Raw genomic sequence first — 26,391 nt, forward strand, 5'->3', positions numbered from 1 at the left:
TTAACCTGTTTTTTGAGCTGATTCTTGGCTTGGGTCTTTGCTGGTTTTTGACTTGGTCCTTGATGCGGCACTTGACGCAGTACAAGACAGTTCCTTACTTGTTTGTTGATGTGGTTCTTGACCGATTTTTGCCTTGTTCTTGAGTCGGCTGTTAATGTGATTCTTGTCTTGGTCCTTGACTAATTATTGATTTGGTGGCTCAATTGGTTTTTGACCGATTCTTGACCAATTACTGACGTGGTCGACTTGATTCTTGACGTGGTGCGAGACTTACAACCAACCTGACTTGGTTTTTGACCCGGTACTTCTTGACTGATTCTTGTTTTGGTTCATGGTCTTTGGCTAACTATTGACTTCGTTTTTGATTAATTTTTAATTTGTTTCATGAGTGATCTTCGACTTTGTTCATGAGTTGTTTACTTAGTCGGTGACTTGGTTCATGTTGTTTTTGACTTATTATAGACTTAGTTCTTGATTTGGTTTTCACTGATTCATGACTTGGTCGGTCCTTGATGTGGTTCTTGCTTATTTATTAATTAAATTCTTGACTTGGTTCTTGATGTGGTTCTTGGCAAGGTTTGTGTCTTGGTCTTCAACCGGTTCTTGACTTGGTCCTCTATGTGGTTCTTGGAAAGGTTTGTGTCTTGGTCTTCAACCGGTTCTTGACTTGGTCCTCTATGTGGTTCTTGGAAAGGTTTGCGTCTTGGTCTTCAACTGGTTCTTGACTTGGTTCTTGGCAAGGTTTGTGTCTTGATGTTCAACTGGTTCTTGACAAAGTTTTTGACTTGGCCTTTGATTTGTGTCCTTACATTCACTAGTTCATGGTTGTTTCTAATATGGTTCTTGAGTTTTTCCCCCTCCCATTTCAGTCCTTTACGGAGACAACCTCAATTTTGACATTTCAGCTGAAGGATCACAGTTTGACAGGATTACCTTGTACGGACAGGTTTAGGATCTTAGCCTTGGCGGAGGTCTGCAGTTTATTACAAAGGTGGAACTTTGACTGAAGCTCGTGTTTTGATTGTCATTCGAATGTACAAGTGTACCTAAAGAAGTCTGTGGGGATGAGGATGATGAAGAGCACAAGTTAAGGAAATAAAATAAATAGTAATACAGTAGTAATAACAATCATTGTCTTTGTATGTATTATCGGGGTTTGTCCTTGTTGCACGCAGAATACAGTTTCCGATTGGTCCTGTGCCGTTTGCCGACTTGCAACACTTTTCATCACAGTCAGTGTGTCTATGAGTGTAAATGTGTATAAATTAGTGTGTGCGTGTGTGTGTGTTTGAGTAGTTAGAGTCCCGTGGTGACTTGTGTGACTTCGGAGTTGAGATCGTTGTTGGCGCCGCCGTCTCGATAGTGCAAGCAAACGGACGACTCCTCAACGGCTAGTCATACCTGCCGACAGACACAAAATGGAAACCGGGTTCAAAATGATACAGTATTTCATCCATCCATCCATCCATCCATTATCTGAGCCGCTCATCCTCACAAGGGTCTGGGAAGGGCCAGAGGCCCTCCCAGGTATGACCGGGTAGGAGGCGGGGCACACCCTGAACTAGTTACCAACCAATCGCAGGGCACATGGAGACAAATAGCCGCAGTCACAATCACACCTAGGGGCAATTTCGAGTCTCCAATGAATGTTTTTTTGGGATGTGGGAGGAAACCGGAGTGCCCGGAGAAAACCCTAACCAATTAACACCGTCGGAAAAACCACTCGGCTTCATTGAGTTCTGGCTTTACAATAGCAGTTTAATTATGAATTATTTTCTTATCTGTAGGGAGAGGTGCAATGTATCCACCATACCTGCTGATTGGACCTGTCTCCTGTCTGCGCGCTGTTCGGCTCTCGCTGCGGCGCCCTGCGTCCCGCCGCGCCCACTCGGACGGAGTTCTGCATTTCCAGCAGCGAGGGGCCGGACGAGCAGAACTCGCGGAAACAGCGCTTGAAGTTCTCGTCCAGGTAGCCATAAAGCACCGGGTTCAGGCTGCTGCAGTGTGCAAAATAAGCCCATTACGACATTGACGCATATCGTGCGTTTTCTTGACTGAGGTCTTTTAAAAATAATAAAAAAGAAACCAATTACTACTTGTTTTTCAATAATCGCATTACGACATGACAGCAACAGCATACCCTACATTTTTTTTTCAACTAAAATGTGAACAATTATGCTCATCCCAATATTTTGGCAAGCAGTGTATTAGGTGTTGTCATGACTAAAAATGTAAAAAATAATTCCAATACTATATTCATTCAAGCTACATTTCATAAAATTAGAAATAAAATGTGCAAAAATAGTCCACACAGCATATCATGCAGTCTTGGATAAAAAAGAAATAAATAAATTAAATTAAAAAAAAAAGCTTGCAGCAAAAATAAATAATAAAAAAATAATAAGGCTGCCAGAAAATTGAATTTAATAAATAATGTGCAACAATTGTACCTATTACTACATGTCAACATTTCTATTATGATGGAAATCAAATCTTATTTCTAAAAGAAACCAATTACTACTTGTTTTCAATAATTGCATCACTACACAACAGCAACAGCATATCCTACATTTTTTTTCAACTAAAAAACAAAACATTTAAGCTCATCCCAATATTTCGGCAAGCAGTGCATTATGCATTGTCATGACTAAAAATGTGAAAAAAAATAATTTCAATACTATATTCTTTCAAGCTAGATTTAATAAAATTGGGAAAAAATGTGCAAAAATAACCCACACAGCATATCATGCACTGTCTTTGATAAAATTGTAAAAAAAAAAAAAACTTTCAGCAAACAGCATTTCATAGTCTTTGCTAAAATTGTAACGCCATCACAATATATCAGGATATTGTACGTAGTCAACAACAAAATGCAGACCCTTTTTGCACTTCCACCTTACGCAGTGTTGCATTTTTCTTTCCCCCACACAAAAGCGTTTTGTGGCTGCTACCTGTTGGTGTAGCCCAGGGCGATGCAGAAGTGCCAGGTGACGGTCTGGAGGCTGGAGCTGGAGATGTTGATCAGGGCGATGATGATCACAAAGATGTGGATGGGCGTCCAGCACACGATGAAGACGGCCACCACCACCAGCACCATGCGCGTGATCCGACGCAGGTTCCTGTCCTTCTCCTGGACCCAAATTACAGCAATTAGCTCCCAGGAACTGACCTTCACTTCACAGGACACGTCCACACAGTTAATCTCCATTAAAGCAGGTAAAGATTGCCCTCATATTGTTTTTTTTTTTTCCCCCAATGTATAATCACTACAAAACGATTGTCGCAAGGGTGATTCATTTCTGAAATCGATTCAAGTCGGTCACCACTTTAGCCCGCAGTTGCTATTATTTACCGTTTTTGCTTTTTGATCAAGCAAGCAACGGCGCGCACGCCTTCCCAAGCTCCATTACGCCGAGAGGTAAAAATCAATTAGTGCTTCAATACCGGATCTGCATGCTAATACCCGTTTATTCCACTTTGCATTCGCGGTGCGGAAACGTGAAAGAGTAAACGTTCGGGGCGGCGAACCTGTGAGCCCGACAGCATGCGCACGCTTTTGAGGCGCAGGACCATCAGGCCGTAGCACACCGTGATGATCAGCACGGGCATGATGAAGGCGAAGATGAACACGCAGATCTTCAGGAGGATGTCCCAGTACCAGGAAGGGTGGGGGAAAATCAGCTTGCAGTCCACGATGCTGGAGGCTGTGCGGGAATGTAGGAAAAAAAAAAAGAGTTTTTTTGTTATTATTATTATTATTTTTTTTTTAATTATTTTTCATTTTTTTATTGCAAAAAATCTTGGGCGGGGAAAAAAAGCCGGATATTTTGGAGAACAAATTGAGAATATTAAGGGGATGAAATGGAGCTTTTTCCAAAATAAAAAGTCAGAATTATATGACGATAAAGTTCTATTTAATTTTTAGGGTGAAAGTTTTAATTGTAAAACAATCTATCCATCTTTTTTCTTAGCCGCTTATCCTCACAAGGGTCGCGGGAGTGCTGGTGCCTATCCCAGCTTCAAGACAAACAGCCACACTCACTATCACACCAAGGGGCAATTTAGAGTGTCCAATTAATGTTGCATGTTTTTGGAAAAAATGTGGGAGGAAACCAGAGGGCCCGGAGGAAACGCACGCAGGCACGGGGAGAACATGCAAACTCCACACAGGCGGGGCCAGGGATCGAACACGGGTCCTCAGAACTGTGAGGTCAACGCTTTACCAGCTGTTCCACCTTGCTGCCATACAAAGTCAGATTATTCTTTAAAAATAACAAGTAACATTGCACTGGAGGGTAGAAATATAATTTTATCAAAACGAAGTAGAATTTTCTCTCAAAATAAAAATTTATAGTGTTTGAGAAAATTACAGTAATACACGGAGAATAATGTTTTATTATTCCTAGACTTACTTGCGTTACTGTATTTCATAACGGTCATTTTTTTTTTTTAAGTTTAAGAGAATGTTTACATCCCTCTCTGAAAAGTACAACTTGATGCTCTTAAGATTGCAACTTTTCCCTGCCACAAATAAACCTCAACTCCCAGAATATGATTATCTATTTTAACTTTTTTTTTTCTCCATAAATCTAACACGCAGGCAGTCATTTTTTTTTTCTTGCTTTGGCTTGTGGCGCCAAGTGTTTGCCGGCACGTGTCCTGCGTTTGTCCTTCAATTGTTTTGCCGTTTAACGGCGAAGCCAAAATCAGGCCGTGCGACATGCACGTGCAATTATGAAATGGCTAACAAAGTGACAGAAATATGCTCTTATTAAGATGAAGGCCCGCAACGGAGCTCCTCCCGTCCACATCTCCAGTAACACAATTCAAGCAAATTCAAGGGTTTATTTACTACTCATTCTCCGGTGAAAAGGCTTCCCGGTGACTCATTTGCACGAGTCGCCAGCATTGTCAGCTTAACAGCGGAGGTAATGGAGAGAAAACGGCCAATTAAGTTGGCCAAGCGTTATTCTGCTGCTGCGGTGGTTGGAGTAAAAGGCGAGATTTAAACACACAAAAAGCATCAAAAAAAATCACAACAGACAACGCATTTAACCTCGGGATATTTTGGAATGCTGCAAGGGGGTTATTTAAGAGCTAGTATTCAAGACGGCGCATGATATGCCGGTCGCTGCTATGTCGTGACGAGTTCATTGCGTGAAAATGTTTTCTCGAGACGATGCGCGATATGCTGCGCTTTCTGGAATGTCAGGATTCGCTCGTTTTTGTTGAAATTCTTTCCTCGAGACAGTACATGACATGCTGCTTGCTGCTATTATAAGACATAACGTATGTATTATATTTTAATATATTGTGCCCTTTTGATTTGGGAAAATATTGAGTAAATACAGTGCATGATACGCTGTTCACTTCTACATCATGATAGATCTACATAGGAGAAAATTATGAATTAGTAAATAACTTTTATGGTATGTCATAAGAGACAATATTATGGGGAAATTATTTGGACAAGAGAGTGCATGATATGCTGCTTGGACAATGTTATTCTGGGGAAAATTATTTGCTGCTACACTCGTCCAGCCATCCATCCATTTTCTGAGCCACTTATCCTCACAAGGGTCGCGAGAGTGCTGGATCCTATCCCAGCTGTCTGCCTGAACTGGTTGCCAGCCAATCGCAGGGCACATCGAGACAAACAGCCGCACTCACAATCACACCTATGGGCAATTTAGAGTGTCCAATTAATGTTGCATGTTTTTGGGATGTGGGAGGAAACTGGAGTGCCTGGAAGAAAACCCACGCAGGCACGGGGGAGAACATGCAAACTCCACACAGGCGGGGCAGGTATCGAACCCGGGACCTCAGAACTGTGAGGCCAATGGTTTCCAGCTGATCAACCGTGCCTGCTGCAATCATGATTTTTATTTTATTTTTTTCAACGGGTGGTGGCGGTAGAGGAGGGCGAGGATTAGTCGAGACACCGCATGCTGTGCTACTTTCTGCTAACTTGCCAGCAATATATTTTTTTGGTCGTCAAGACAGTGCATATGCTCACGAGTGACGACGGTGGAGGCCATGAACATGACGGGCAGGCCGATGGCAGACGACAGGATCCAGTTGCACACGTTGACGATCTTGGCGTTGCGCGGCGTCCTGAAGTCCAGAGCCTTGACCGGGTGGCACACGGCCACGTAGCGGTCGATGCTCATGGTGGTGAGCGTGAAGATGGACGTGAACATGTTGTAGTAGTCGATGGACATCACCATCTTGCACAGGATGTCGCCGAAGGGCCACGTGCCCATCAGGTAGTTGACGCTCTGGAAAGGCAGCGTGCTGGTGACCAGGGCATCGGCCAGGGCCAGGTTGAAGATGTAGATGTTGGTGGCCGTCTTCATTTTGGTGTACCTGCACACAAACAAAAATATTCATCTTTGTGGCACTTTCATTTTCATTCTTAGCTTTACTGCATACGTACTATATATTAGCTCGTTGTTGAGTCTGGATTTCAATGCAGCTTTGTGTTTTCTCTACTTTGGGAATATTAGCACCATATTGAAATGAACAAGAACAACAACAAAAAAATAGTTCAGGTAAAAGTTTTTTTTCCCCAAAAAAACTGAAAATAAAAAGAAGCAAGGCATTAAAAAAAACCAACTATGTTTTCAATGACAAATAATATAGTGGCGGCACTTTGGATTAGCAGGTAAAGCATTGGCCTCCGTTCTGAGGACCCGGGTTCGATCCCGGCCCCGCCTGTGTGGAGTTTGCATATTCTCCTCGTGCCTCCGTGGGTTTCCTCCCACTTCCCCAAAACATGCAACATGAATTTGACACTCTAAATTGTCCCTAGGTGTGATTGTGAGTGCGGCCGTTTGTCTTGATGTGCCCTGCTATTGGCTTGCAACCGGTTCAGGGTGTACCCCGCCTCCTGCCCCGTTGACAGCTGGGACAGGCTCCAGTGCTTCCCGTGTCCCTCGTGAGGATAAGCGGCAAAGATAATCGATAGATGGATGGAAATATTATCGTCCAATTAGGAGAAATAATTTGTACTATAACCAGAATAAACTTGAAAAAAAAAGAGAAGAAAGTCACTCAATATATTTTTGGCTTATAGTGGTATTCATTTAAGACAGCACAAAGTCATCATATTACTAGAAAAAATAGGAAATAGATTTATGAGATAAAATTATTTATATCAGAATAAAGTCCCAATTTGATAATACCAAAGTAATAATAAGGAAAAAAAGATTTTTGAAGACTGTAAGCAACTATTCTTAGAGTATTATTTTTTTCATCACATAAAAAACGGGTCTTTCGGGAGGAAAGTCATAGTTCATTGTTGTTCCCGCATTTTGCACACTTTCCCTTTATACTGATTTAAAGTGCACTCAGTGTCTTTGCCACCGTTCCAGCCTTTAATGGCGAGAGCGCAAATTGGATTTAGTGAAAAACACTCCGGTTCCACTCTCTATTCAACGCTTATTGTTGTACCAAAGTAGGAAAAGCGAGAGATTTAAGGGCTTGAGAGACTGAGTACAAGGAACTTCTAAAAATATCCAGAAGGAGGCTGCGTGAGTAAGAGAGAAGCGGGAGTCCTCAAAATCGACAATTTCCTGCTTAAAAAAAAAAAAAACAAAAGAAAGAAAAGATCTCATTTGAAGCACAATGTTTCAGTGTGAATGCTCCTCTCAAAATAATACAGCATAATTACCGTAATTCCCAGCCGACAGACCGCACCTGGTTATAAGCCTCACTCAGTACATTTGTAAAGGAAATACCATTTGGTACATACATACACCGGAGCTGTGTAAAAGTCGCAAGTGCCCACATTGAAACCCACATTGAAACACGAGATATGTACAAAGAAAGACGGTACACAGAGAGTTTAACACTAGCGCTAATGCTAGCGCCACACTAACATGGCCAGGTGAAAAATCACAGAGACACGGCAGTAACACGCTAGCGCAGCGCTAACAGGTCCGGACCGGTAAAAGTCACTTCCTCGGGACATATATTCCACCGGTCTCACTTTTACCTTTTCCACCCGAGTGCCCCCTTGCGGCCATTAGAAAAAAAATGCACAAATTAGCCGCATCGACGCATAAACCGCAGGGTGGAAAGCGTGTGAAAAAAAGTCACGGCTTATAGGCTGGAAATTACGGTAGATGCACGCAATTAGCGATCAAGTCACCGAAAGAATAGTAACAAAAAAGCAAAAAATAAAAATGGTTAAATCGTGAGGTCCCCACTATGCTTGAATGTGAAAGGCAGCACACACACATGAATAAGACCAATGTGATTAGCTAAATTGTGAACGTTTGTCTCTCAGCATTTTAACTGTATTCCGAAAATGGATTTATTTGGATTTTCAGCGGGAAAATTAGACTGGACGGCAATTGATCAATTAATGGACAACTAATCAGTTATTCATCTACTCGTTTTCAAATCATTTATGTTAATAACCAATTCATCATTTAGACAACTTGTTTCACTTAAAATTGTCTAAACCCTGAGAATATGGTTCTTATGTACTGGCTTTTGCATCGCTAGGGCTACTTTGAAGTCACTCTAAAATTTTGTTAAGGCTCCCACCCTAAAAAAAAGATCTGCTTGTATGTGATCAGAGACAACTTTTTGTGTCTTAGCCCCCCTAAAACCAATCTTACACCTTGCGATATGATACGGTACACCCTCAAAAATCATCACTTGTTGTACATGTCTCATGAGGGAGAAAAAGAGTGTACTTGTGCTGTACATGAATCTCAAGGTGGACAACAAGATGCTCAAACGGTTTTATGTAAACCCATTTGAGAATTTATTTGGACACATCAGCACATCGATCGCATGAGGCCGCGCGCGCAAGCTAACAGTTTCGCATTGCAGCGGCACGCCTTTGTGCTACTGAACCCTCGCCGTCGTCATCTTGTTTTTTAATATCCCCAGTAAGCCCAAATCCTCTTAACAAGCGTCCACGATGAGATGTTTGTTCATTAAATTCTAATTAACCTGAACACTGACAGCTTGCCAGGCTCGTTATTACCGAGCTTTATTGGTCCGGGGACGGTTCGTTGAGGTTGTAGCGCGTCACGTGGTACGGCGCGACAGAAGGGGCCTTGGTTTTAAATCCCCTCATCGAATTGTTTCCGAAAGACTATTAAGGGTTCATTTTGTTTCTTTTCATGGCAAAAATGTCATGATTTTTTTAACAATGTGGACGTAGTTGTATGACATGAGATAGCGGCGGTCAGCACGTGTTTGATTTCGAGTCGTTCTCCGCTCAGAGAAATGCACTTTCAGGCCGTGGGTGTCCCATTACGCAAAAAGCCCGGTTGGTTGGTTGGTTGGAGTTTGAGAGAGACTTAAGCGGAAAATGCCCAAACCCGTGGGACCACCGTCGCAAATTGAAAAGTATCCCCGCGCGTATGATTTGGTACAAGAGATGGATTTGTGTACTGGCGCTGAGCTAACGGGACGTGTTCTGACTTGGAAGAAGCCTTTGGATTTGGACTTTTACTCAACACAATACCAGTCACTGTGATTTGACGGGCGCTTATACGCACTTGCAGACCTGCACAGTCGAGCACGAAAAATCACACGCGTCAAATTTTTTCGGAGTAGAAATACATAGATGTTGAAAGACATTGGTTATTTTGTGTAGTCTTGACCAATGTTTCCTCTACGCTGTGCCAGTGCGCAATTGTGTACTTGTCGCACACTCTCAGCGCACATGAAAACCGATCCAGCGCACTGAACTACAGCCTGGCGTCTCTAACAACAAGCTGCTGCTCGGTCTACTTCTACTTCCTAGTTTACCTGACACCGCCCCCCTCCGCTCTTAAAGTGGTGCACTCATCATAACAAACAGAACACACACCCGCAACTTTATTTCTGCGGGCATGACTGGTGGACCACAGCCATAACTTTATATCTGCGGGCATGACTGACCACACCCGCACAGTTTTGAAAATGTGTACGTAGTGAGCGGCGTTGGTGGTTGATTTGGCAAATGTAGCTATTTCAATAAATTTCACATTTTCACATTGCGTATGTTTTCCCAAATAAAGTTTATTAAGATGGATCTTGACCGGTAGCCCAGTACAAGATATTAGCGGGTATTTGATGTTCAGAACGCTTTTAGCAGTTGCGTACACCATGAACCGTTTATTAACAATAACCAATAACTTCTCATACTCCAGCCAGAGGCAATTGTGAAAATAACGAAGTATCTATGGCTCAAGACAACGAGCGAAAAATAAAGGGACTGCTACAGAATTGTCTATTATTGAGTTGTTTTGTTGCGATCCATCGTCAAGATCTTAAATTAATACTCGGAGGTGTTCGTTAACAAGACACACGCTGCAGACTAAAACCACAATAACAAACGAATTGTTAAGAAATTAATACCTCTGAGGAGAGACGCTGCGAAACATTTATTTCGCAGCGACAGTGAGACAAATGATCGCATTAATCAGTATTGGCACAAAGTTGTTAAAAGAAAGACGTATATCAGGCATTCGGGAATGGGAGTGGCGCAAGTCATTTCATTATATTAGGTACACTTGCACGAAAGCCCAAAAAAAAAAAAGGGATGACAGAAATGATTTAAAAATGCAATCATGTTCAACACGAATAAGCAAAGCAGCAAAGCAAATTTATTTATATACAGTAGCACAGTTCATACACGAGGTCACTCAATGTGCTTTATGTGATTAAAAGCATTTTAAAACAAAGAGATAAAACATTTAAAATGGGAAAAAACAATAAAAATGACAAACAAAAAATATATAAAAAAAAGACAATTAAAACCGCATACAGTGCAAGTAATATGATTAAAAATTGGATATACTCTAAAAAGCATGAGAAAAAAGAAAAAAACAAATAGACAAATATTAAATGAAAATGGGAAAATATTTTGGGGGAAAAGTAAAGCATTAAAAAGATAAAAAATAGAGAACAAATGAGACAAATATCAGGAAAAAATGATGTAAAAATAAATAATAAATAAATAAATAAATAAATAAATATTTAAATAAATATATAAATAGAAAAAGATGCAAACCTTTGAGGAAAAAAAAATATGCAATGTAAAAAATGCAAATATTAAAAAGAAAATCACTACAGAATATTGCAACTAATGGAGCAAATGAGAAAATGTTAAAATTAATTGAATAGTAGAGTATGTGCTGTAAAGTATGCACATTTTAAAAAATATACACCTGGGAAAAAAGCTCAATTATGAGACAAAAAATGAGATGAAAAATACAAATAATCCAAACATTTAAGGAAAAACAGAAAAAACAGATAAAAATTTTAGATGATCAATATTAGAAACATAAAATAAAATATTTTACTGCATTGAGGAAAAACTCAATTAAAAAATTACAAAAAAATGTATTTAAATATTAGAAAAGATATACATAAGCAGACAGTAGATAGTAGACATGCTAGTACTGCTAGTGTTGATAAATATTTAACAAAGAATAAAATATTACTTTAACTAGCACTCTCAAAATGTTATTACTATTTATACTCCACTGTAAACCAACCTCCTGAACATTGTATTCTTCATCAATGCAGAGGTTTTTTTTTTTTTTGACCTTGAGTCTATATACAGCGTCCCTAATGTTATGGCCGCTCGGTGAGGCATGGAGTAATGCGCCTCGGGCATTTGATTGAGTCACATCATGCATAATTCATGTGCTCTCCATGCAAACATTATCGATGGTGGCTGCATGCTTTGCTGCGACGACATATTATCAATTTTCTGTATTATGGGAAGAATAATAGCAAAAATGACACCTGTGCTGACTTTAGCGCCTATTTACAATTCATATACAGTACTGTAGAGAGTATATGCATACTGTTTTGCCAAAGGTATGCCCGACGTATATGTTCACATGGTTTCAATACAATACTGCTTGCAAGCAGGCAACAAAACGTAGCGTAGCCTAGCAAGCTATTGCGAGCGATTGTGGTTGTGGGTAAACATACTGTTGAATACACGATCCGACCAAAGCAGTGAATTCAAAAGTTTTCAGAGCCGAGGCACATACTTTACAACTGAAAAATCTCACAACACACCAACAAACAAAAATGTCACAAAAGGTAGATACATTAATTACGGTATGTACTTCCTGCTATCTCATAGAAGACCATAAACACATACTAGAAAAATGTGATGGATTTCTATTACACTAGTTACTCCAACTTCCAAATTCTGACTTCTTACTAGTTCTTTAAAAAAATCATCATAGAATGACCGTATTTTCCGCACTATAAGGCGCACCGCATTATAAGGCGCACCCTCAATGAATGGCCTTTTTAAAAACTTTTTTCATATATAAGGCGGATAGAATAGACGCTACAGTAGAGGCTGGGGTTACGTTATGGATCCATTAGATGGGCTGCGCTAAAGGCTCAATATTGATCCATATATAAGGCGCACCTGATTATAAGGTGCACTGTCAGCTTTTGAGAAAATTAAAGGCTTTTAGGTGCACCTTATAGAGTGGAAGATGCGGTAATTAAGTCCAGGGTCAAAACCTATTTTAACCGCAGAAATCGTAGGTGTCAAACTCAAGGCTCGGGGGGCCAGATCCAGTTCAACACATCATTTTATGTAGCCCGCAAAAGCAAATCGTGTCCCTCAGCTTCCATACTTGCTAAATCGTGTATATATATATATATATATATATATATATATAGTAATTGTTACAAAACACACAGTTGTCTGCTTTGTTTGTAAATGCATATATTATATTACGAGACACAAGCCAAAAAAATTACACATTGGCCCTTGCACGTGGCAGAGTTCTTGCAACAGTTCTGACGATCAAGTTTATCCTTGAATGTGGCGTATCTGAATCGTGATAAAAAATGAGAGCGAGCAGGACGTCACAGCTTCGTGCGGCGCTTTAAAAAACGATCTCTCATTGTTTTCCTGCGTCTCCATCGGTTATGATTGTCATCCATTCCGCATAAACTCCAGCTGAAGACAATTAGAGTTGAAACAAGGATGTTTCTAAATGACGGAAACACGCGCCAAAAGGCACTTGAGACGGTTTCGAGAGGGATTAGGTTGCAAATTTACAGCGGAGGACACTGGTTGACTTGGAAACATTTTGCTCCCGTGGGAAATTATTTAAAATGAAAAAGGAGTTGTTGAAACCCTCCAATTATGATGTGGGTTGAATGGACCCATTAAAATGTGGGTTGGAGGTGTGGGGGGTAAATTCTTCCCCGTCTTTTCTGCTGAGTGTTTTTCACAATGTCAAATTTTCACCACGCACATCTGCTTGCATTGACCCACGTCAAAAATTAGATTGTTAACTTTCATGCAAGTGTTGGGGGGGGGGGTATAGTAGTCACTATTAAAAAAAAAAAAAGCTAGGCTAAACTGTTGCACTTTATTTGTAGCACTTTGAGGACCTTTACAAAAAAAAAATCCCTTTGTTGCCTTGTTAATGGTGACTTACTGGATCACATCATTAGAAATTACATATTGAAGAAAATTTGCACAAAATTTTAAGAAATTTTGAAAAAAAATTATTAGTCATGCCGTGTGAAAAGAGGAAATATTATTCAACTTTCATCAATAAGTTTCTTAACTTAGCAACACCTTGAGGAACTTTTGTTAAAAGAAAAAATTAAAAGGCAACACCATGACAAGCATGTCAAAATTCACATTTAAATGTCATACAAGCATAACAAAAATTCCATTACTTCAATAAGAAATTACAAAATGATTTTCCCAAACGTCTGGAGCACTTTGTGGACAGAAAACACTCCCTTTGAACCCTTCATAACTATGAGAAACCTGCTGTGATTCATTTTTATCGATCATACGAGTGGCAACGAAAATTAATCACTATAAAATAAAATAAAACACCCAGAAACCAATTAAATTCTGATACAAATAGATTGCGAGGACTTAAAAAAAAAAACTTTTGAATCATCCAGAACAGCAACAACCTTGCTGAAATCCATTCTTAGCTGTCATTTGAATGGTGGTAAAAAAAAATGTCATTAATGTTTGATAAAATTAATATACAGTACAGCCTTTGACAGGCAGGTAAGGAGAGGGAGAGGAGATGTTTACAAAAAACTCCCTGAGTCGCCTTCACACTGGTGTTCATTCATTTAACTTCTGTACCGCTTATCCCCCGCAATGGCTTTATCACATCATAAAAACAAAATAAAATGAAGAAATGTTGGTGTATTCCACTTTTTCCAGTAAGTTCCTGAATTTTGGCAGCACCTTGAGAAACCTTCCCCCCAAAATTCCCTTTGTTACCTCCAAAACCGCAACAAGCCTGCTGGTATTTATTCTTAACTGTCATGTACAGTAACTGTTGGAGAAACAAAAATAACACGAAACGATAATCACCTTTTGAAAAATATAATGGAGATGACATGTTCACAAGAAACTCCCTTTGCAACCTCATCCATCCATCCATCCATCCATCCATCCATCCATCCATCCATCCATCCATCCATCCATCCATCCATCCATCCATCCATTTTCTACCGCTTTTCCGGGTCGGGTCGCGGGGGAATTCGCTTCAGCGGGGATACCCAGACTTCCCTTTCCCCAGCCACTTCTTCCAGCTCTTCCAGATCGATCCCGAGGCGTTCGCAAGCCAGCCGAGAGACACGCTCTCTCTCCAGCGTGTCCCGGATCGTCCCCGGGGTCTCTTTCCGGTGGGGACATGCCCGGAACACCTCACATACCTGTCAACTCGTACGGTTTAGTCGTAGTTCACACGGATTTTGTGGTGAATCTTATGTAAACGGTCGTATATCACAAATCATACGGGTTCGGAAAATTTCCATTTGCTTTTGTCCAGAATGGCGCTAGTCTACTCTATTGTTGGGAAAACCCAAAGCTGGGGAATTCCAAACGTAGCCTGCATCAAAGATTTTTGTCGCGCCAGGCGTGATGTTTAGCACAGCGGCAATTGTTGATTTAGATGAGCAAAATACTTTCATTTCTGGTAACTTTCCACAATCACGTGTTTCCTAGTTGAAAAGTGCAGAGTATTCATTGCATAGTACAGTTGTCTACAAGCAAGTTCTACAAGGAAACAAATATATTATTCATATTGCGCAATGGGAGTACAACCAAGGAAGAAAAGTAAAACGAAGCACAGTGGAAGGTTTCTTCAAGAATTGATATCTCAGTTTAATGGTGCGATAATACCTGGTAAGACTGAAGAATATGCGCATTGCACAATTTGCAAACGTGAAGTAAGAGTTGTTGCATCTGGAGTTCATGATGTAAAAGAAATGAACTTTGATAATTAGACATTAACTTCAGATATGATCATTATGGAGATCATTAAAAAACTTTGTGTTTTTTCCCTCTGTTATTTTGACATATAATTGGCTTTGGTATGCTATTGTTAAGGATTTTTTTTGCTAGTTTACACAGGTTGGCGCTCCGGAAAGTTGACAGGTATGATGTGGTGAGGTCTTCACCAGGGAGGCGTGCCTGATATCTTGTTCTTTCGGTCACGCCCATAGGCAAGGGCGGGAACGTAGATCGACTGGTAAATTGAGAGCGACGCCTTTCGACTCATCTCCCTCTTCACCACAACGGACTGATACAAAGTCCACATCACCGCAGACGCTGCACCGATCCGTCTGTTGATCTCCCGCTCCGTTCTTCCCTTATTCGTGAACAAGACCCCAAGATACTTGAAGTCCTCCACTAGGGGCAGGATCTCACCCCCCGACCCTTTGCAACCATTTTACGAAAAAAAAAAAAAACTCTCATAGTAGCCTCCATGATGGTGTTATGCAAAAAAAAAAGTATTAAACTTTCTCTAGTAATTGTTTGAGCTGTGGCAGCACGCTGAGGTCTTTTACCCAAAAATAAAAAATAAAAATAAATCTCTGAAACCTTCATAAACGGGAAAAGCCTGCCGCAATTCAGTCGTTTCGACAAAGCCGAAGCACGTTTGAGCACAACATCTTGCGGCAGCGGGCCATTAATCTACTCGACTGCTGTGCACTAAACATCGTTTGTCATGAGCGTGTAAAAGTGTGCTGCCGTTTTTCCTGATATTTTCTTCCTGCCGGTAACAACACTATCCATGTGCTCGGGGGGTTCTCTGTAGGTTTCCATTATATTCAATATTTAGCAGCACAACTTCGACCGATGTGTATTCCGTGTGCCAGTGCTGTTGTCCCGGGTCCGAGGAATCTAATGAAAAAGTCAGCAGACCAGAAAGCGTCCCACGCGTTGGTGCCTGATCACATTGTGAAAAGTTATTTGCCGTCGCATCGGCGTTAAGCTGCCGTCGTTCATCACGCGATTGCGTTCTGGCGGACGAGGCGCTCGCGCGATCATCGCCGTCCGCCCACGCTCTCGCACCGCAGCGGAACACGGCGCTCGGCAGCCTCGGTTTTGTTCACTTTTCAAAATGTTGTGTCCTTTGTGTCCGCAAAACACATTTAGCGACAGCATTCATCAACAAGTCGGGCATGTGACTGTACACGCAGCGCGATATGCATACAATAAATTACGGCCCTAGGTCAAATGCCACAACATCTTTTACGCCTGCATCTGCTGCCGCCATCAATCTCACTTACTCTTGACAAAGATCTTACGTAAGTAGCTGGAAAAGTGACGGTAAACAAAAAAAAATTTACATTTATTTTATATATACATAAAACAGTGTATTTGTATTTGGAAATTATGCCACACAAAACAAATTGTATAATTAGCGTAATTTCTGGCCTTTTTTCACACGCTTTCAACCCTGCGGTTTATGCGGTGATGCGGCTAATTTGTGCATTTTTTCTAACAGCTGCAAGGGGGCTCTCGAGCGGAAAAGGCAAGAGTGAGACCGGTGGAGTATATGTCCCGAGGAAGTCACTTTTACCAGTCCAGCCCTGTTAGCGCTGCGCTAGCGTGTTACTGCTGTGTCTCAGTGATTTTTACCAGTATGTTTTTTTAACCGCCACTGTAAGCACAGCGGCGCTAGTGTTAGCGGTACCGCATTGAGCGGCAATAGCATTAGCGCGGCGGCACTAGCGTTAGACTCTCTGTGTACCGTCTTTCTTTGCAAATATCTCTTGTTTCAATGTGGGTTTCAATGCAGCTTTTACAAAGCTGCGGCTTATGTATGTACCAAATGGTATTTCTTTTACAAACGTACTGGGCGAGGCTTATAACCAGGTGCGCCCTGTTTGCCGGGAATTACGGTATTATATTTTGGGGAATAATGTTTAGTTCTCTCTCTGCATGAAGGTGCAAGCCGAGGCAGCAGCTTAAGCCATTATTTTTTATATTGGAGCTATAAATAATTCTATATTTTAGCCTGGATAAAGTGCAATAACAATCATGGCAAATCCAGTAAAAAGCACAATAAGTGTATATAATAAGTAATGTACAGTAGTTAGTAACAAATTATCTATCTATCTATCTATCTATCTATCTATCTATCTATCTATCTATCTATCTATCTATCTATCTATCTATCTATCTATCTATCTATCTATCTATCTATCTATCTATCTATCTATCTATCTATCTATCTATCTATCTATCTATCTATCTATCTATCTATGGTATTATATATGTGTCCACATTATATATATATATATATATATACATACACACTATACTATAAAAAATATATATTTAGGTATATACATATGCAGACACACTTACATAGATACGTAATACGGTGAGAAATATAAAAAGTTGACACACCCCTGTTCAAATGCAAGGTCTTTGTGGTGAGAGAAAAGACGTGGAAAAATCATATTTAAACTTTTCAAGTGTTGAGGTCAAGAAAAAAAGACAAACAACTGAGAAACCTGTGGTTGCAGAAGTGTGCACACCCACTTATTTTTGCGATGTGTTCAGAGCTGACCAATCATATCTAAACTAATGTTAAATGGGAGTTTACATACCAACATACATGCATTCACATACCGTCTGCGTTTTAAAGTGCCTCCGATAACTTCCAAATACAAGTTCAGCTGTTCTAGTAGGCTTTTCCTGACCATCTTCTGCTTTCTAGGTGAAGCCTGAAGGTCTTGTGCTAACACCGACTGCCTGCTCATCAGTCCCTCGCCAGTTCCCCGCTGAAGAAAACCAGTCCCAAAGCACGCTTGTGCCTCAACATACTTCACTGTACGTATGACATTGTTTTGATGATGATGATGATGACGATGTGCAGTGTTGTGTTTTGGAATTTTCTTTCAGTGGACCATAACAAAATCTCCCAAACACTTGAGGGGAAATGTCTTATGGGATTACATACTGTATGAATATATTATTCGATGATCTCCATCGTTAGCCCGCAAGTTCATTTCTGACATTGATTGAAGCCGAGGCCTTATTACGAAGCCATCAAAGGAGACGCAATTTCCCAGCATGATCACCCGTGAAAGACAAAAAAAAAAAAACTCCGGGCCGTTTCAAAACGTCGCCCGACTCCGAGCGAGTTAGGCAAACTGCAGTAAACATCGTATTCAAAAAGCTTTGCGTTGTTGTCGCTAAATGAGACAATTTATCCTAATGCAGACTCTCCGGGGAAGAGGCTTTTGCCTGGTTGTTGCCACAGTAACAAAGTGGCCCTGTGGTCGTGTTCCGTTGAAGAGACGATATGGAGGTTGTGCACTTTGACCTGCGAGACCTCACAAAATTCTTTCGCGATGGAGACGCGCACACATGCATGCATGTCACAAATAAGGCTTATTACTCTCTCTTGGACACGGTCACGCGTACACACGTAGACACACACGTAATTGTCCCTAACAAGTAGGCAGACATCCCCATCACAGTCCACATTTTCTGGATTTCTGATAGGATCAGCATGTTCTGTAGAACCCCCTCTCCCACCTTTTATGCGCCTAAAAGCAAGCGGCAGCAGCAATTACTGAGCCTGAGCAATCGCTACAAGGAAAAAAAAAGTAGCAAAAACATTTTTATGTTGTCAGATAAATATTGATTCAGAAGCCCTCCACATGATCTACGTGGCAAAGTTTTGTGCTGTCGTATTGCGATTTCAGAAAGTATGAATGGTTTTTGAAAGAGCCCCACGGGAGTAGTATCAAAAGGTGGATTAAATTAAGAAATGCCACACAAAAATATCACTTTAAGGTGAAGTAAACGCACCGTTTCACAAATTAAATACTGAATCCGTATTAAATATAAATAAAGATTCATCTCAATGCCTGTGGATGTTCAGCACAATGATTGATGATACCCGGGGGGGGGCGGGGGGGGGGGGGGGATCGTTATGCAGATCACCAGAGGCCCATTTTGCATATCCTCATTGATCATCCGCCATGTTTTGTTGTGCCTATACACAAATCCATGGAATCAAAAAGGACACTTGAGTAAGCCATAATGTTGTGCACCGTAATTCGCGGCCTACAGAGCGCACCTAATGCCAGCGCCGCGCTAACGCTAGCCCCGCACTCTTTCTGTGTCCCAGGGCTAATAACCAGGTGCGCTAACGCTAGCGCCGCATCAAAACCGCAGGGTTGAAAGCGTGTGAAAAAAGTCACGGCTTGTAGGCCGGAAATTACCGTATGTTGATATCTACGTTGCGTGGACTCGATCAATACCCCACATATTGTTTATTCTTTTGCTCTGAAATTGGATTTCTCCTCACTGTTTTGTGTCCATCTTCATGTTCTGTAGATTTTGAGTGTGACTTGTTATTTTGCCACAATGTTGCGTGTGTCCATGTTTGAGACATTTGATTGGTAAATTTTGCGGCCATTTTCAAATGTTTCTTTTTTCAACTATATCTACGGCACTTTTTGTGCAAAACCCTACAAAAGTCACTTTAGAACCTGCTCACGGTGGGCACGTAAACAATTTAATGGCACTTCCCATTCGAGTTTTGGCCGCAATGCAGAACACTCCACCGGTTTGGATCCCTTCCAGACATCTGTGCTTTTGTTTATTGGCGGCTCTGAAGTGACTTTTTCGTACTCCCACGTCTGTTTGGAATTTTTTCCAGACTCCGACGTGATTTCTCCACAGTGTTGTGTGTCTACGTTCATGTTTGGTGAACTTAGAGTCTGACATGTGATCCCTCCACAATGTCGTGTGCGTCCATGTTTATGTTCTCAAAAATAAGTCTGACCTTATTAATACACAATGTTGTGTGGATCAGTGCTCATTTTATTAGACTTAGGTTCCGACATGATAGTCCCAGGATTTTGTGTGGTCACGTCTGTGTTCTGTCAACTGGACTACTGTGTACACCTGGTCTGTAAACTAAAACTGTGGCACAAGGTCATTCCACAGTGTTGTCCACTTCAATGTATTTTTAGTGACATTTGTCTTGCTAATGGCATACTTGTGGTGATTTATAAGCAAAATGGCGGCTGGAGTGTGAGTGTAACCCGTTTTTTTTTTTCTTTTTACGTACTGGGAACTGAAGAGGGGTCTTCGAGGTGGAAGAAGTGATGTTGCATGTACCCATTTTGCATGCTCTCAAAATGCTTTCCACTGTTTCCATGGTAACAAGAAGCCACACTCCAACGCTTCCCGCTCAGCTAACGGCGACTGATTTTTTTATTTTTTTTTAGTTTACTCTACGCCGCTCAACGAGAAAGTTTGCGGTCAAGCACAAGGGGAAGAAAGAGGGTACGTACGAAGAGTTATAGGACGAGAGGGCAGTCATTACCCTTTATGGCCCGAAGGGTTGCCACAGGAACGCCTTACTCACCCACTTTCGTCTCTATTTAATCTGGTCAAATTGCAAGCGAGACCATCAGCGTAAACGTGAGGATGAGGAGCACATGACCAGAATGCACCATTAACTTAAATGGCTATTAACGCTGATTGCAGGGGAGTTAGAGGAAGCAATGCAAGGGAAAAAAAATTCTCGCATAAGTACACATCCTTTACTTACAGGAACCTTATTTGATGACTAAAGCATGTTTCCGGATCCATATTTTCACGATGCTCCGTAGTCTTCACGTGATTGTTGCGCAATGTTGTGCGCTCAGATTTATACTCTATAGATGTACATTTCGACTCTAACGTGGTCAGTTCACAATGTTCTGTCCATGTCTTGACTTGGATTCCTGGATGTGATCGCCCCACAATGTTGTGTACGTCCGCTTGGTCTCTGGCATGAAATCATTTCTCATTGTTGTGTGCGTCCAAGTTTGGAAGACTCAAACACATTTGACCTCACTAAAGCCGGTGCTGCGTTTCCATGTTTACATTCTGTAGCTTTAAACTTGGACTCCACGGCGTTATGAAGATCCCTGTTTTAGACTAACATTGTGACATTTAATCGTTCCACAATGTTGTGTGTGTCAATATTTGGAAGACTCAACCTTTTTTTTTTTTTACCTCACTAAAGCCGGTCCTGCGTTTCCATGTTTACATTATGTAGCTTTAAACTTGGACTCCACGACGTTATGAACATCCGTGTTTTTGACTAATACTGTGACATGTAATCGCTCCACAATGTTATGTGTATCTATATTTTTCTGTAGACTACTCCCAGACCTTGATGTTCTGTTGACTTGGACTTTGTCCTGTACTGTAATTTCTCCACAACATTTTTTGCATTAATGTTAAATTCCAGCCCTTTGTGATTTAAAAACGAGACCAAGAAAATTCATTGAACAAGTTTTTTCCCCCCCTGCCATTAATGTAACTAATGACCTTATGAATTCAGTTGAATTATGTTTCTCGTCCTAACTTCCATTTAACGTTTGAATGTAATTAGATAATTCTGAGCAACTCCACACCATTACTTATAAGAACACATTATCTATTTATTTTTACTTCTCTCAAAAATATTTTTTCCGTTTGAGTTGTACAGGTAATAGGATACACATATGATAAAAATTTTAAAATAATGACTTATCCTGCAGTCATTTTTTTTCTAACTTGGAAAAACCTGCCATTTGAACAGGGGGGTGTAGACTGTCGCCTAGACTTAGACTCTTACTTAACTAAAGTAAATTATTATTCATTATAAAACTTGCCAATCGGAATAACGGTGTCGCTATCTCGCAGACATGAGAATATCTCAATCAAGTTAGTTGCTGCTGCTAAGCGCCGAAGCGAATAATTGCCCGATGATCCATGCGGTAGAGGATTGGTGGAGATCTGTATGCTTTCTCTCTCGCGTTTCTATCTCTAAGCGTACTTTATTTAGCTACGCGAGCGCAGCGTCATGCTGCAGAGCAGACAAACCAGCCAGTCGTCTTTAAGATGGAGTACGTACAAATGCCCTAAAGTATGTTTGCCTTCTGGCGCTGCATAGCAACACATGAGGATGAGCAGCTTGTGGATTTTTTTTCTCTCCTTTTCTCGATGCAAAGTTCAGCAAAGCAGGTGCTAGATGAGGAAGAAGAGCGTCGGTATAACTCAAGCGTGTTACTCAAAAACGCCCACCAGTCACCTGACGCCCCCCCCCCCCCCCGCCCCATGATCATGAAATAAGCATCGTCGCTTATTCCAACAGACAACCAAGTGTGTGTGTGTGTGTGTGTGTGTGCACGTGCATGTGTGTGTTTGTGTGTGTGAGTATGTGCAGACACGCGTGTTGAAGTGTGTTTATGACAGCGGAAAACCGGCCCGCTAACTTTATAGCCCAGATAATGAACCCATAAATGTTAAAATGGCGTCCAATTGAAGTAATACAGTGGAACCCTCTGAAGGCAAAATGTATCGACGTCGAAATAATCAGTTCCGCAATCTGACTTTAACGGTGCAATTTTAACAATCCTAATTGTCATACGAGTGTAAAATACTTTAACCACTGCTAAAGGGGAATTGAGCAGTTTTAAAAGATCCAACTGTAGCCTCGCTTTCCTAATACAGTGGTGCCTCGGTTCTCGACCACAATCCGTTCCAGAAGGCAGTTCGAGAACCGATTTGTTCGAAAACTAAATCAACCGCCGCGTGAGTTATGATACTTCCGTTTTTTTTTTTTTTGTTTGTTTTTTGGGGGGGGGTTCGTTTGAATTGACAATAACAAAGCGATCAGCTGGTCTGGCCACGTGCGTTCTGTTATTTCCGGCTTTTGTCAAGGACATTCGAGTACCGATTTTCAAATATGTGCGTTCATCTGAGATGATACGCTGTGGCGACCCCTAACGGGACAAGCCGAAAGGAACTCTCTCTCTCATTCGAGTACCGATTTTCGTTCGAAAACCAAACCAAAAAAATGTGCAAATTTTTGTTCGAAAACCTATTTGTTCGAAATCTGACACGTTTGAAAACCGAGGTACCACTGTACTGACTCGTAAACATGTAAACACATCTTCTAATGTGCATGCGATTATTATTATCATGCGCATTTATGATTAATCGCCGAAGAGAAAAATTTGACCAAGTTCAACAAAGTAGCAGCACGAGCAAGACTATGTTACCATTATAGCAGTAAACGAGTGGATGTTAGCTACGGCTGCTACATTAGTAGCTTGACATATGTTACTATAATGCAATTTTTTTTCAGCTTGAAGTTTGGTTGATTGGAATGTACAATTAATAAACAGTTTTGTTTTTTTTTTAAATAAAGGCTTTCACAGAAATGTCAATTCTGTCTCACTTCTGAAACCTCTCAGGTGCCTGAAGTGCCTTTACACACATCCTGTTTTCTAGTCTTATGACCACTTAGAAACAAAGGGGAATTGGCATCTTTTTAATTTCCAGAGGTGGATACAATGTTTAAAAATGAGTTTCAGCAAAGCTCCTGAAGCCCGAGTTGACAGGTCAGCAAGAGGCTGCATGATGTGACAGTGACCACCTGAGTGTGCTCACAAGTGCACGGCAAATTCTAGGTCATGCCTTCTGTCTCAAGTAGAATGTTTTTCCTCGGGTGCGATGGAATCTTAATTTAAAAACAAACACAAAAAAATCACCAACTTCTTTGTTACAGCTAAAACAAAATATGATCACTCAGCAGACATTGAATGATGTCGTAAGTTTGACAAATAATAATTTTCAAAAAAGAGACACAGGGGGTAATACTTGCTGAAGTGCAATTCAGCAACGTGCGCTGAGGTTTTTGCGTGATGTCATATATTTGATTTTCGCAAAAAAGAAAAAATAAGTCAATGCTCACTGGGCCTCGGCCAAGTCAGGTACAAATTTCACCCAAAAAGGCTTGATGCTTGCTGATCTGGGGTCTCTTGTGGGATATCATGTACACATTATAAAAGGGAGAAAAAAGAAAGCTAACCCTGGTTAACGCTCACTGAACTGAGGTCGAGCGAGGTGTGCAATTAAGGTTTCCCAAGACGTCAAACTCGAAGGCAAAAACTAACCAATGTGACGTCACGCAGACACGCCTGACACGCTATTCTTTAGATGAATAAGCAAAAGTAGGAGCTTAGTTTTGCCTTGGCGGAGGTCTATACCTAGTCTACCCAAGCTGCTCAGTCCATTTAAAGGTGGAGCACTTTTATGCCCCCCTCCCCGTGCAGGAGGAAGAACTGCGAGAGGTTCTCCGTCCCGTCGGCGCGCAACTCCCGGCGAGTTTTTACGCACAAGCTTGTGCTGACTCGGCAGCAAACACACAAAGAAGGCAGACTTGTGCGTCTTCTCCGAGACGCGTGCGTGCGCGTACCTGACGATGATGTACATGACGAGCACGTTGCCCACCAGCCCCACCACGCTCACGATGGAGTAGACCGCCGTGATGACGATGGCGATGATGACCGGGTTGGCGTCGCCGTAGTCCGGCTCGGCGCTCGGGGCGCGCCCCCCTTCGCACCCGCTCCCGTTGGTGCTCACGTTGCCCCGGCACAAGCCGCCGCTGCTGTTGTACAAGGCGGACATTTGGAGCCCGTAATCCGCGTCCGAGAGGTTGCCTACTGCGCTCTCCATGGTCCTTAAAAAAAAAAAAAGAAAGAAAAAGAAACGCGCGTGTGCCCTTGCGGGAGGTGGAAAGGGGGAGGATGGTTGTGGTCCAAAGTAGAAGCTGCGAGGCACTAAAGCGAGGATGAGGAGGAGATTGAGTTTGAGTGAGGCGGGTACGGGACAGAGAGAGAGAGAGAGAGAGAGAGAGAGAGCGAGAGAAAGAAAAAAAAAAGACATTATAGTTGGCCCCTTTCTCTTTTTTTGCTTCCTCCCTCTTTTCTTGACTCCACTTCCTCCCCTTCCATCCTCGGATTCACTCTCATCTTTTTCTTCTTCTTCTTCACACCATTCCGCTGCATCGTCACCATTCTTTGACACAATCTCATCCCATTTTGTTCCCCACATCAAGAACCAGGTGTGATATTTGTTTGTGCGCAAGTGGTTATTACAGTATATCTAAAAAAAAAAAAATCGAGATGAAGAAATCATACAAAATTTGACTGAAATGTGCTGTTTTGTGCACACATGAATAAGAAGCGCAAGAAAGTAGCGGAAACAGGAAAGCAGGTTAACGCTCGTTAAACTGAGCTGTCGCCAAACAAGCCGCAAAAAGCCAAATGGGTCAATGCACGCTGAACCGAGCTCTCAGGAAAAAAGTCAACAACAACAACAACAAAAACTTTGATCACTTTGCTGAACCGAATTCTAGCCGGGTACGCTAAGTTCTTGTGTGACGTCGGAAATAAATGTTGCATAAAAGTCTCCCAAAAGCGAAACGGGTCGATTCTCTCACGTGTGTCAGAATCTGTCAAAACAAATTCAATCCAAATCAAATTCAGAATACACTTGGCTACATTTCAAAGTTCACACTCAATGGATCGTCGTCTTCTTTTTCTTTCGGCTTGTCCTGTTAGGAGTCGCCACAGCGTGTCATCTTTTTCCATCTCAGCCTATCTCATGCATCCTCCTCTCTAACACCCGCTCTGTCCTCATGTCCTCCCACACAACATCCATCAATCTTTCTTTGGTCTCCCTCTCGCCCTTTTGCCTGGCAGCTCCATCCTCAGCACCCTTCTACCAATATACTCACTCTCTCGCCTCTGGACATGTCCAAACCATCGAAGTCTTATTCTCTCTCTAACCTCGTCTCCAAAACATCCAACTTTGGCTGTCCCTCTAACAAGCTCATTTCTAATCCGATCCAAGATGCTCACTCCAAGTGAGAACTTCAACATCTTCATTTCTGCCACCTCCAGTTCCGGTTCCTGTTGTCTCTTCAGTGCCGCCATCTCCAATCCGTACATCATGGCCGCCCTCACCACTGTTTTGTAAACTTTGCCCTTCATCCTTGCGGAGACTCTTCTGTCACATAGAACACCAGACACCTTCCGCCAACTGTTCCATCCCGCTTGAACCCGATTCTTTACTTCCTTACCACACTCTCCATTGCTCTGGATTGTTGACCCTAAATATTTGAAGTCGTCCACCCTCGCTATCTCTTCTCCCTGGAGCTTCACTCTTCCTCCTCCGCCCCTCACATTCATGCACATATATTCATGTTTTACTTCGGCTAATCTTCATTCCTCTCCTTTCCAGTGTGTGCCTCCATCTTTCTAATTGTTCCT

The 26,391-nt window shown here is 41.6% G+C and overlaps 2 protein-coding genes across 2 annotated transcripts in view; one reads left to right on the forward strand and one right to left on the reverse strand.

The window, feature by feature from the left end:
- Positions 1-1,777: 1,777 nt before the first annotated feature.
- oprm1 (opioid receptor, mu 1) lies at positions 1,778-24,940 on the reverse strand. The gene is made up of 5 exons (XM_061837749.1): positions 24,534-24,940; positions 6,017-6,366; positions 3,529-3,704; positions 2,952-3,130; positions 1,778-1,997 (listed from the first exon to the last, which is right to left on the reverse strand). The coding sequence occupies exons 1-5, from the start codon at positions 24,791-24,793 to the stop codon at positions 1,778-1,780; spliced, it is 1,185 nt and encodes a 394-aa protein (XP_061693733.1). The 5' UTR covers positions 24,794-24,940.
- The window catches only part of rgs17 (regulator of G protein signaling 17), a 72,944-nt gene continuing 49,671 nt past the window's right edge, over positions 3,119-26,391 (forward strand). Inside the window, exons 1-2 of the mRNA XM_061837186.1 lie at positions 3,119-3,216; positions 17,994-18,106. The gene's annotated coding sequence lies outside the window, so the exon portion shown is untranslated. The remainder of the gene's footprint in view (positions 3,217-17,993; positions 18,107-26,391) is intronic.

Source organism: Syngnathoides biaculeatus, chromosome 12 (assembly GCF_019802595.1).
Source record: "Syngnathoides biaculeatus isolate LvHL_M chromosome 12, ASM1980259v1, whole genome shotgun sequence".
In the NCBI taxonomy this organism is placed as follows: domain Eukaryota; kingdom Metazoa; phylum Chordata; class Actinopteri; order Syngnathiformes; family Syngnathidae; genus Syngnathoides; species Syngnathoides biaculeatus.

Excerpts from the sequence above, each read along its gene's own strand:
- oprm1 (XM_061837749.1), bottom strand. The coding sequence starts at position 24,793 with ATGGAGAGCGCAGTAGGCAACCTCTCGGACGCGGATTACGGGCTCCAA. Across the intron at positions 6,367-24,533 it reads GTCATGTACATCATCGTCAG|GTACACCAAAATGAAGACGG; the intron begins GTACGCGCACGC and ends GTTTGTGTGCAG. Across the intron at positions 3,131-3,528 it reads GCATGCTGTCGGGCTCACAG|GAGAAGGACAGGAACCTGCG; the intron begins GTTCGCCGCCCC and ends ATTTGGGTCCAG.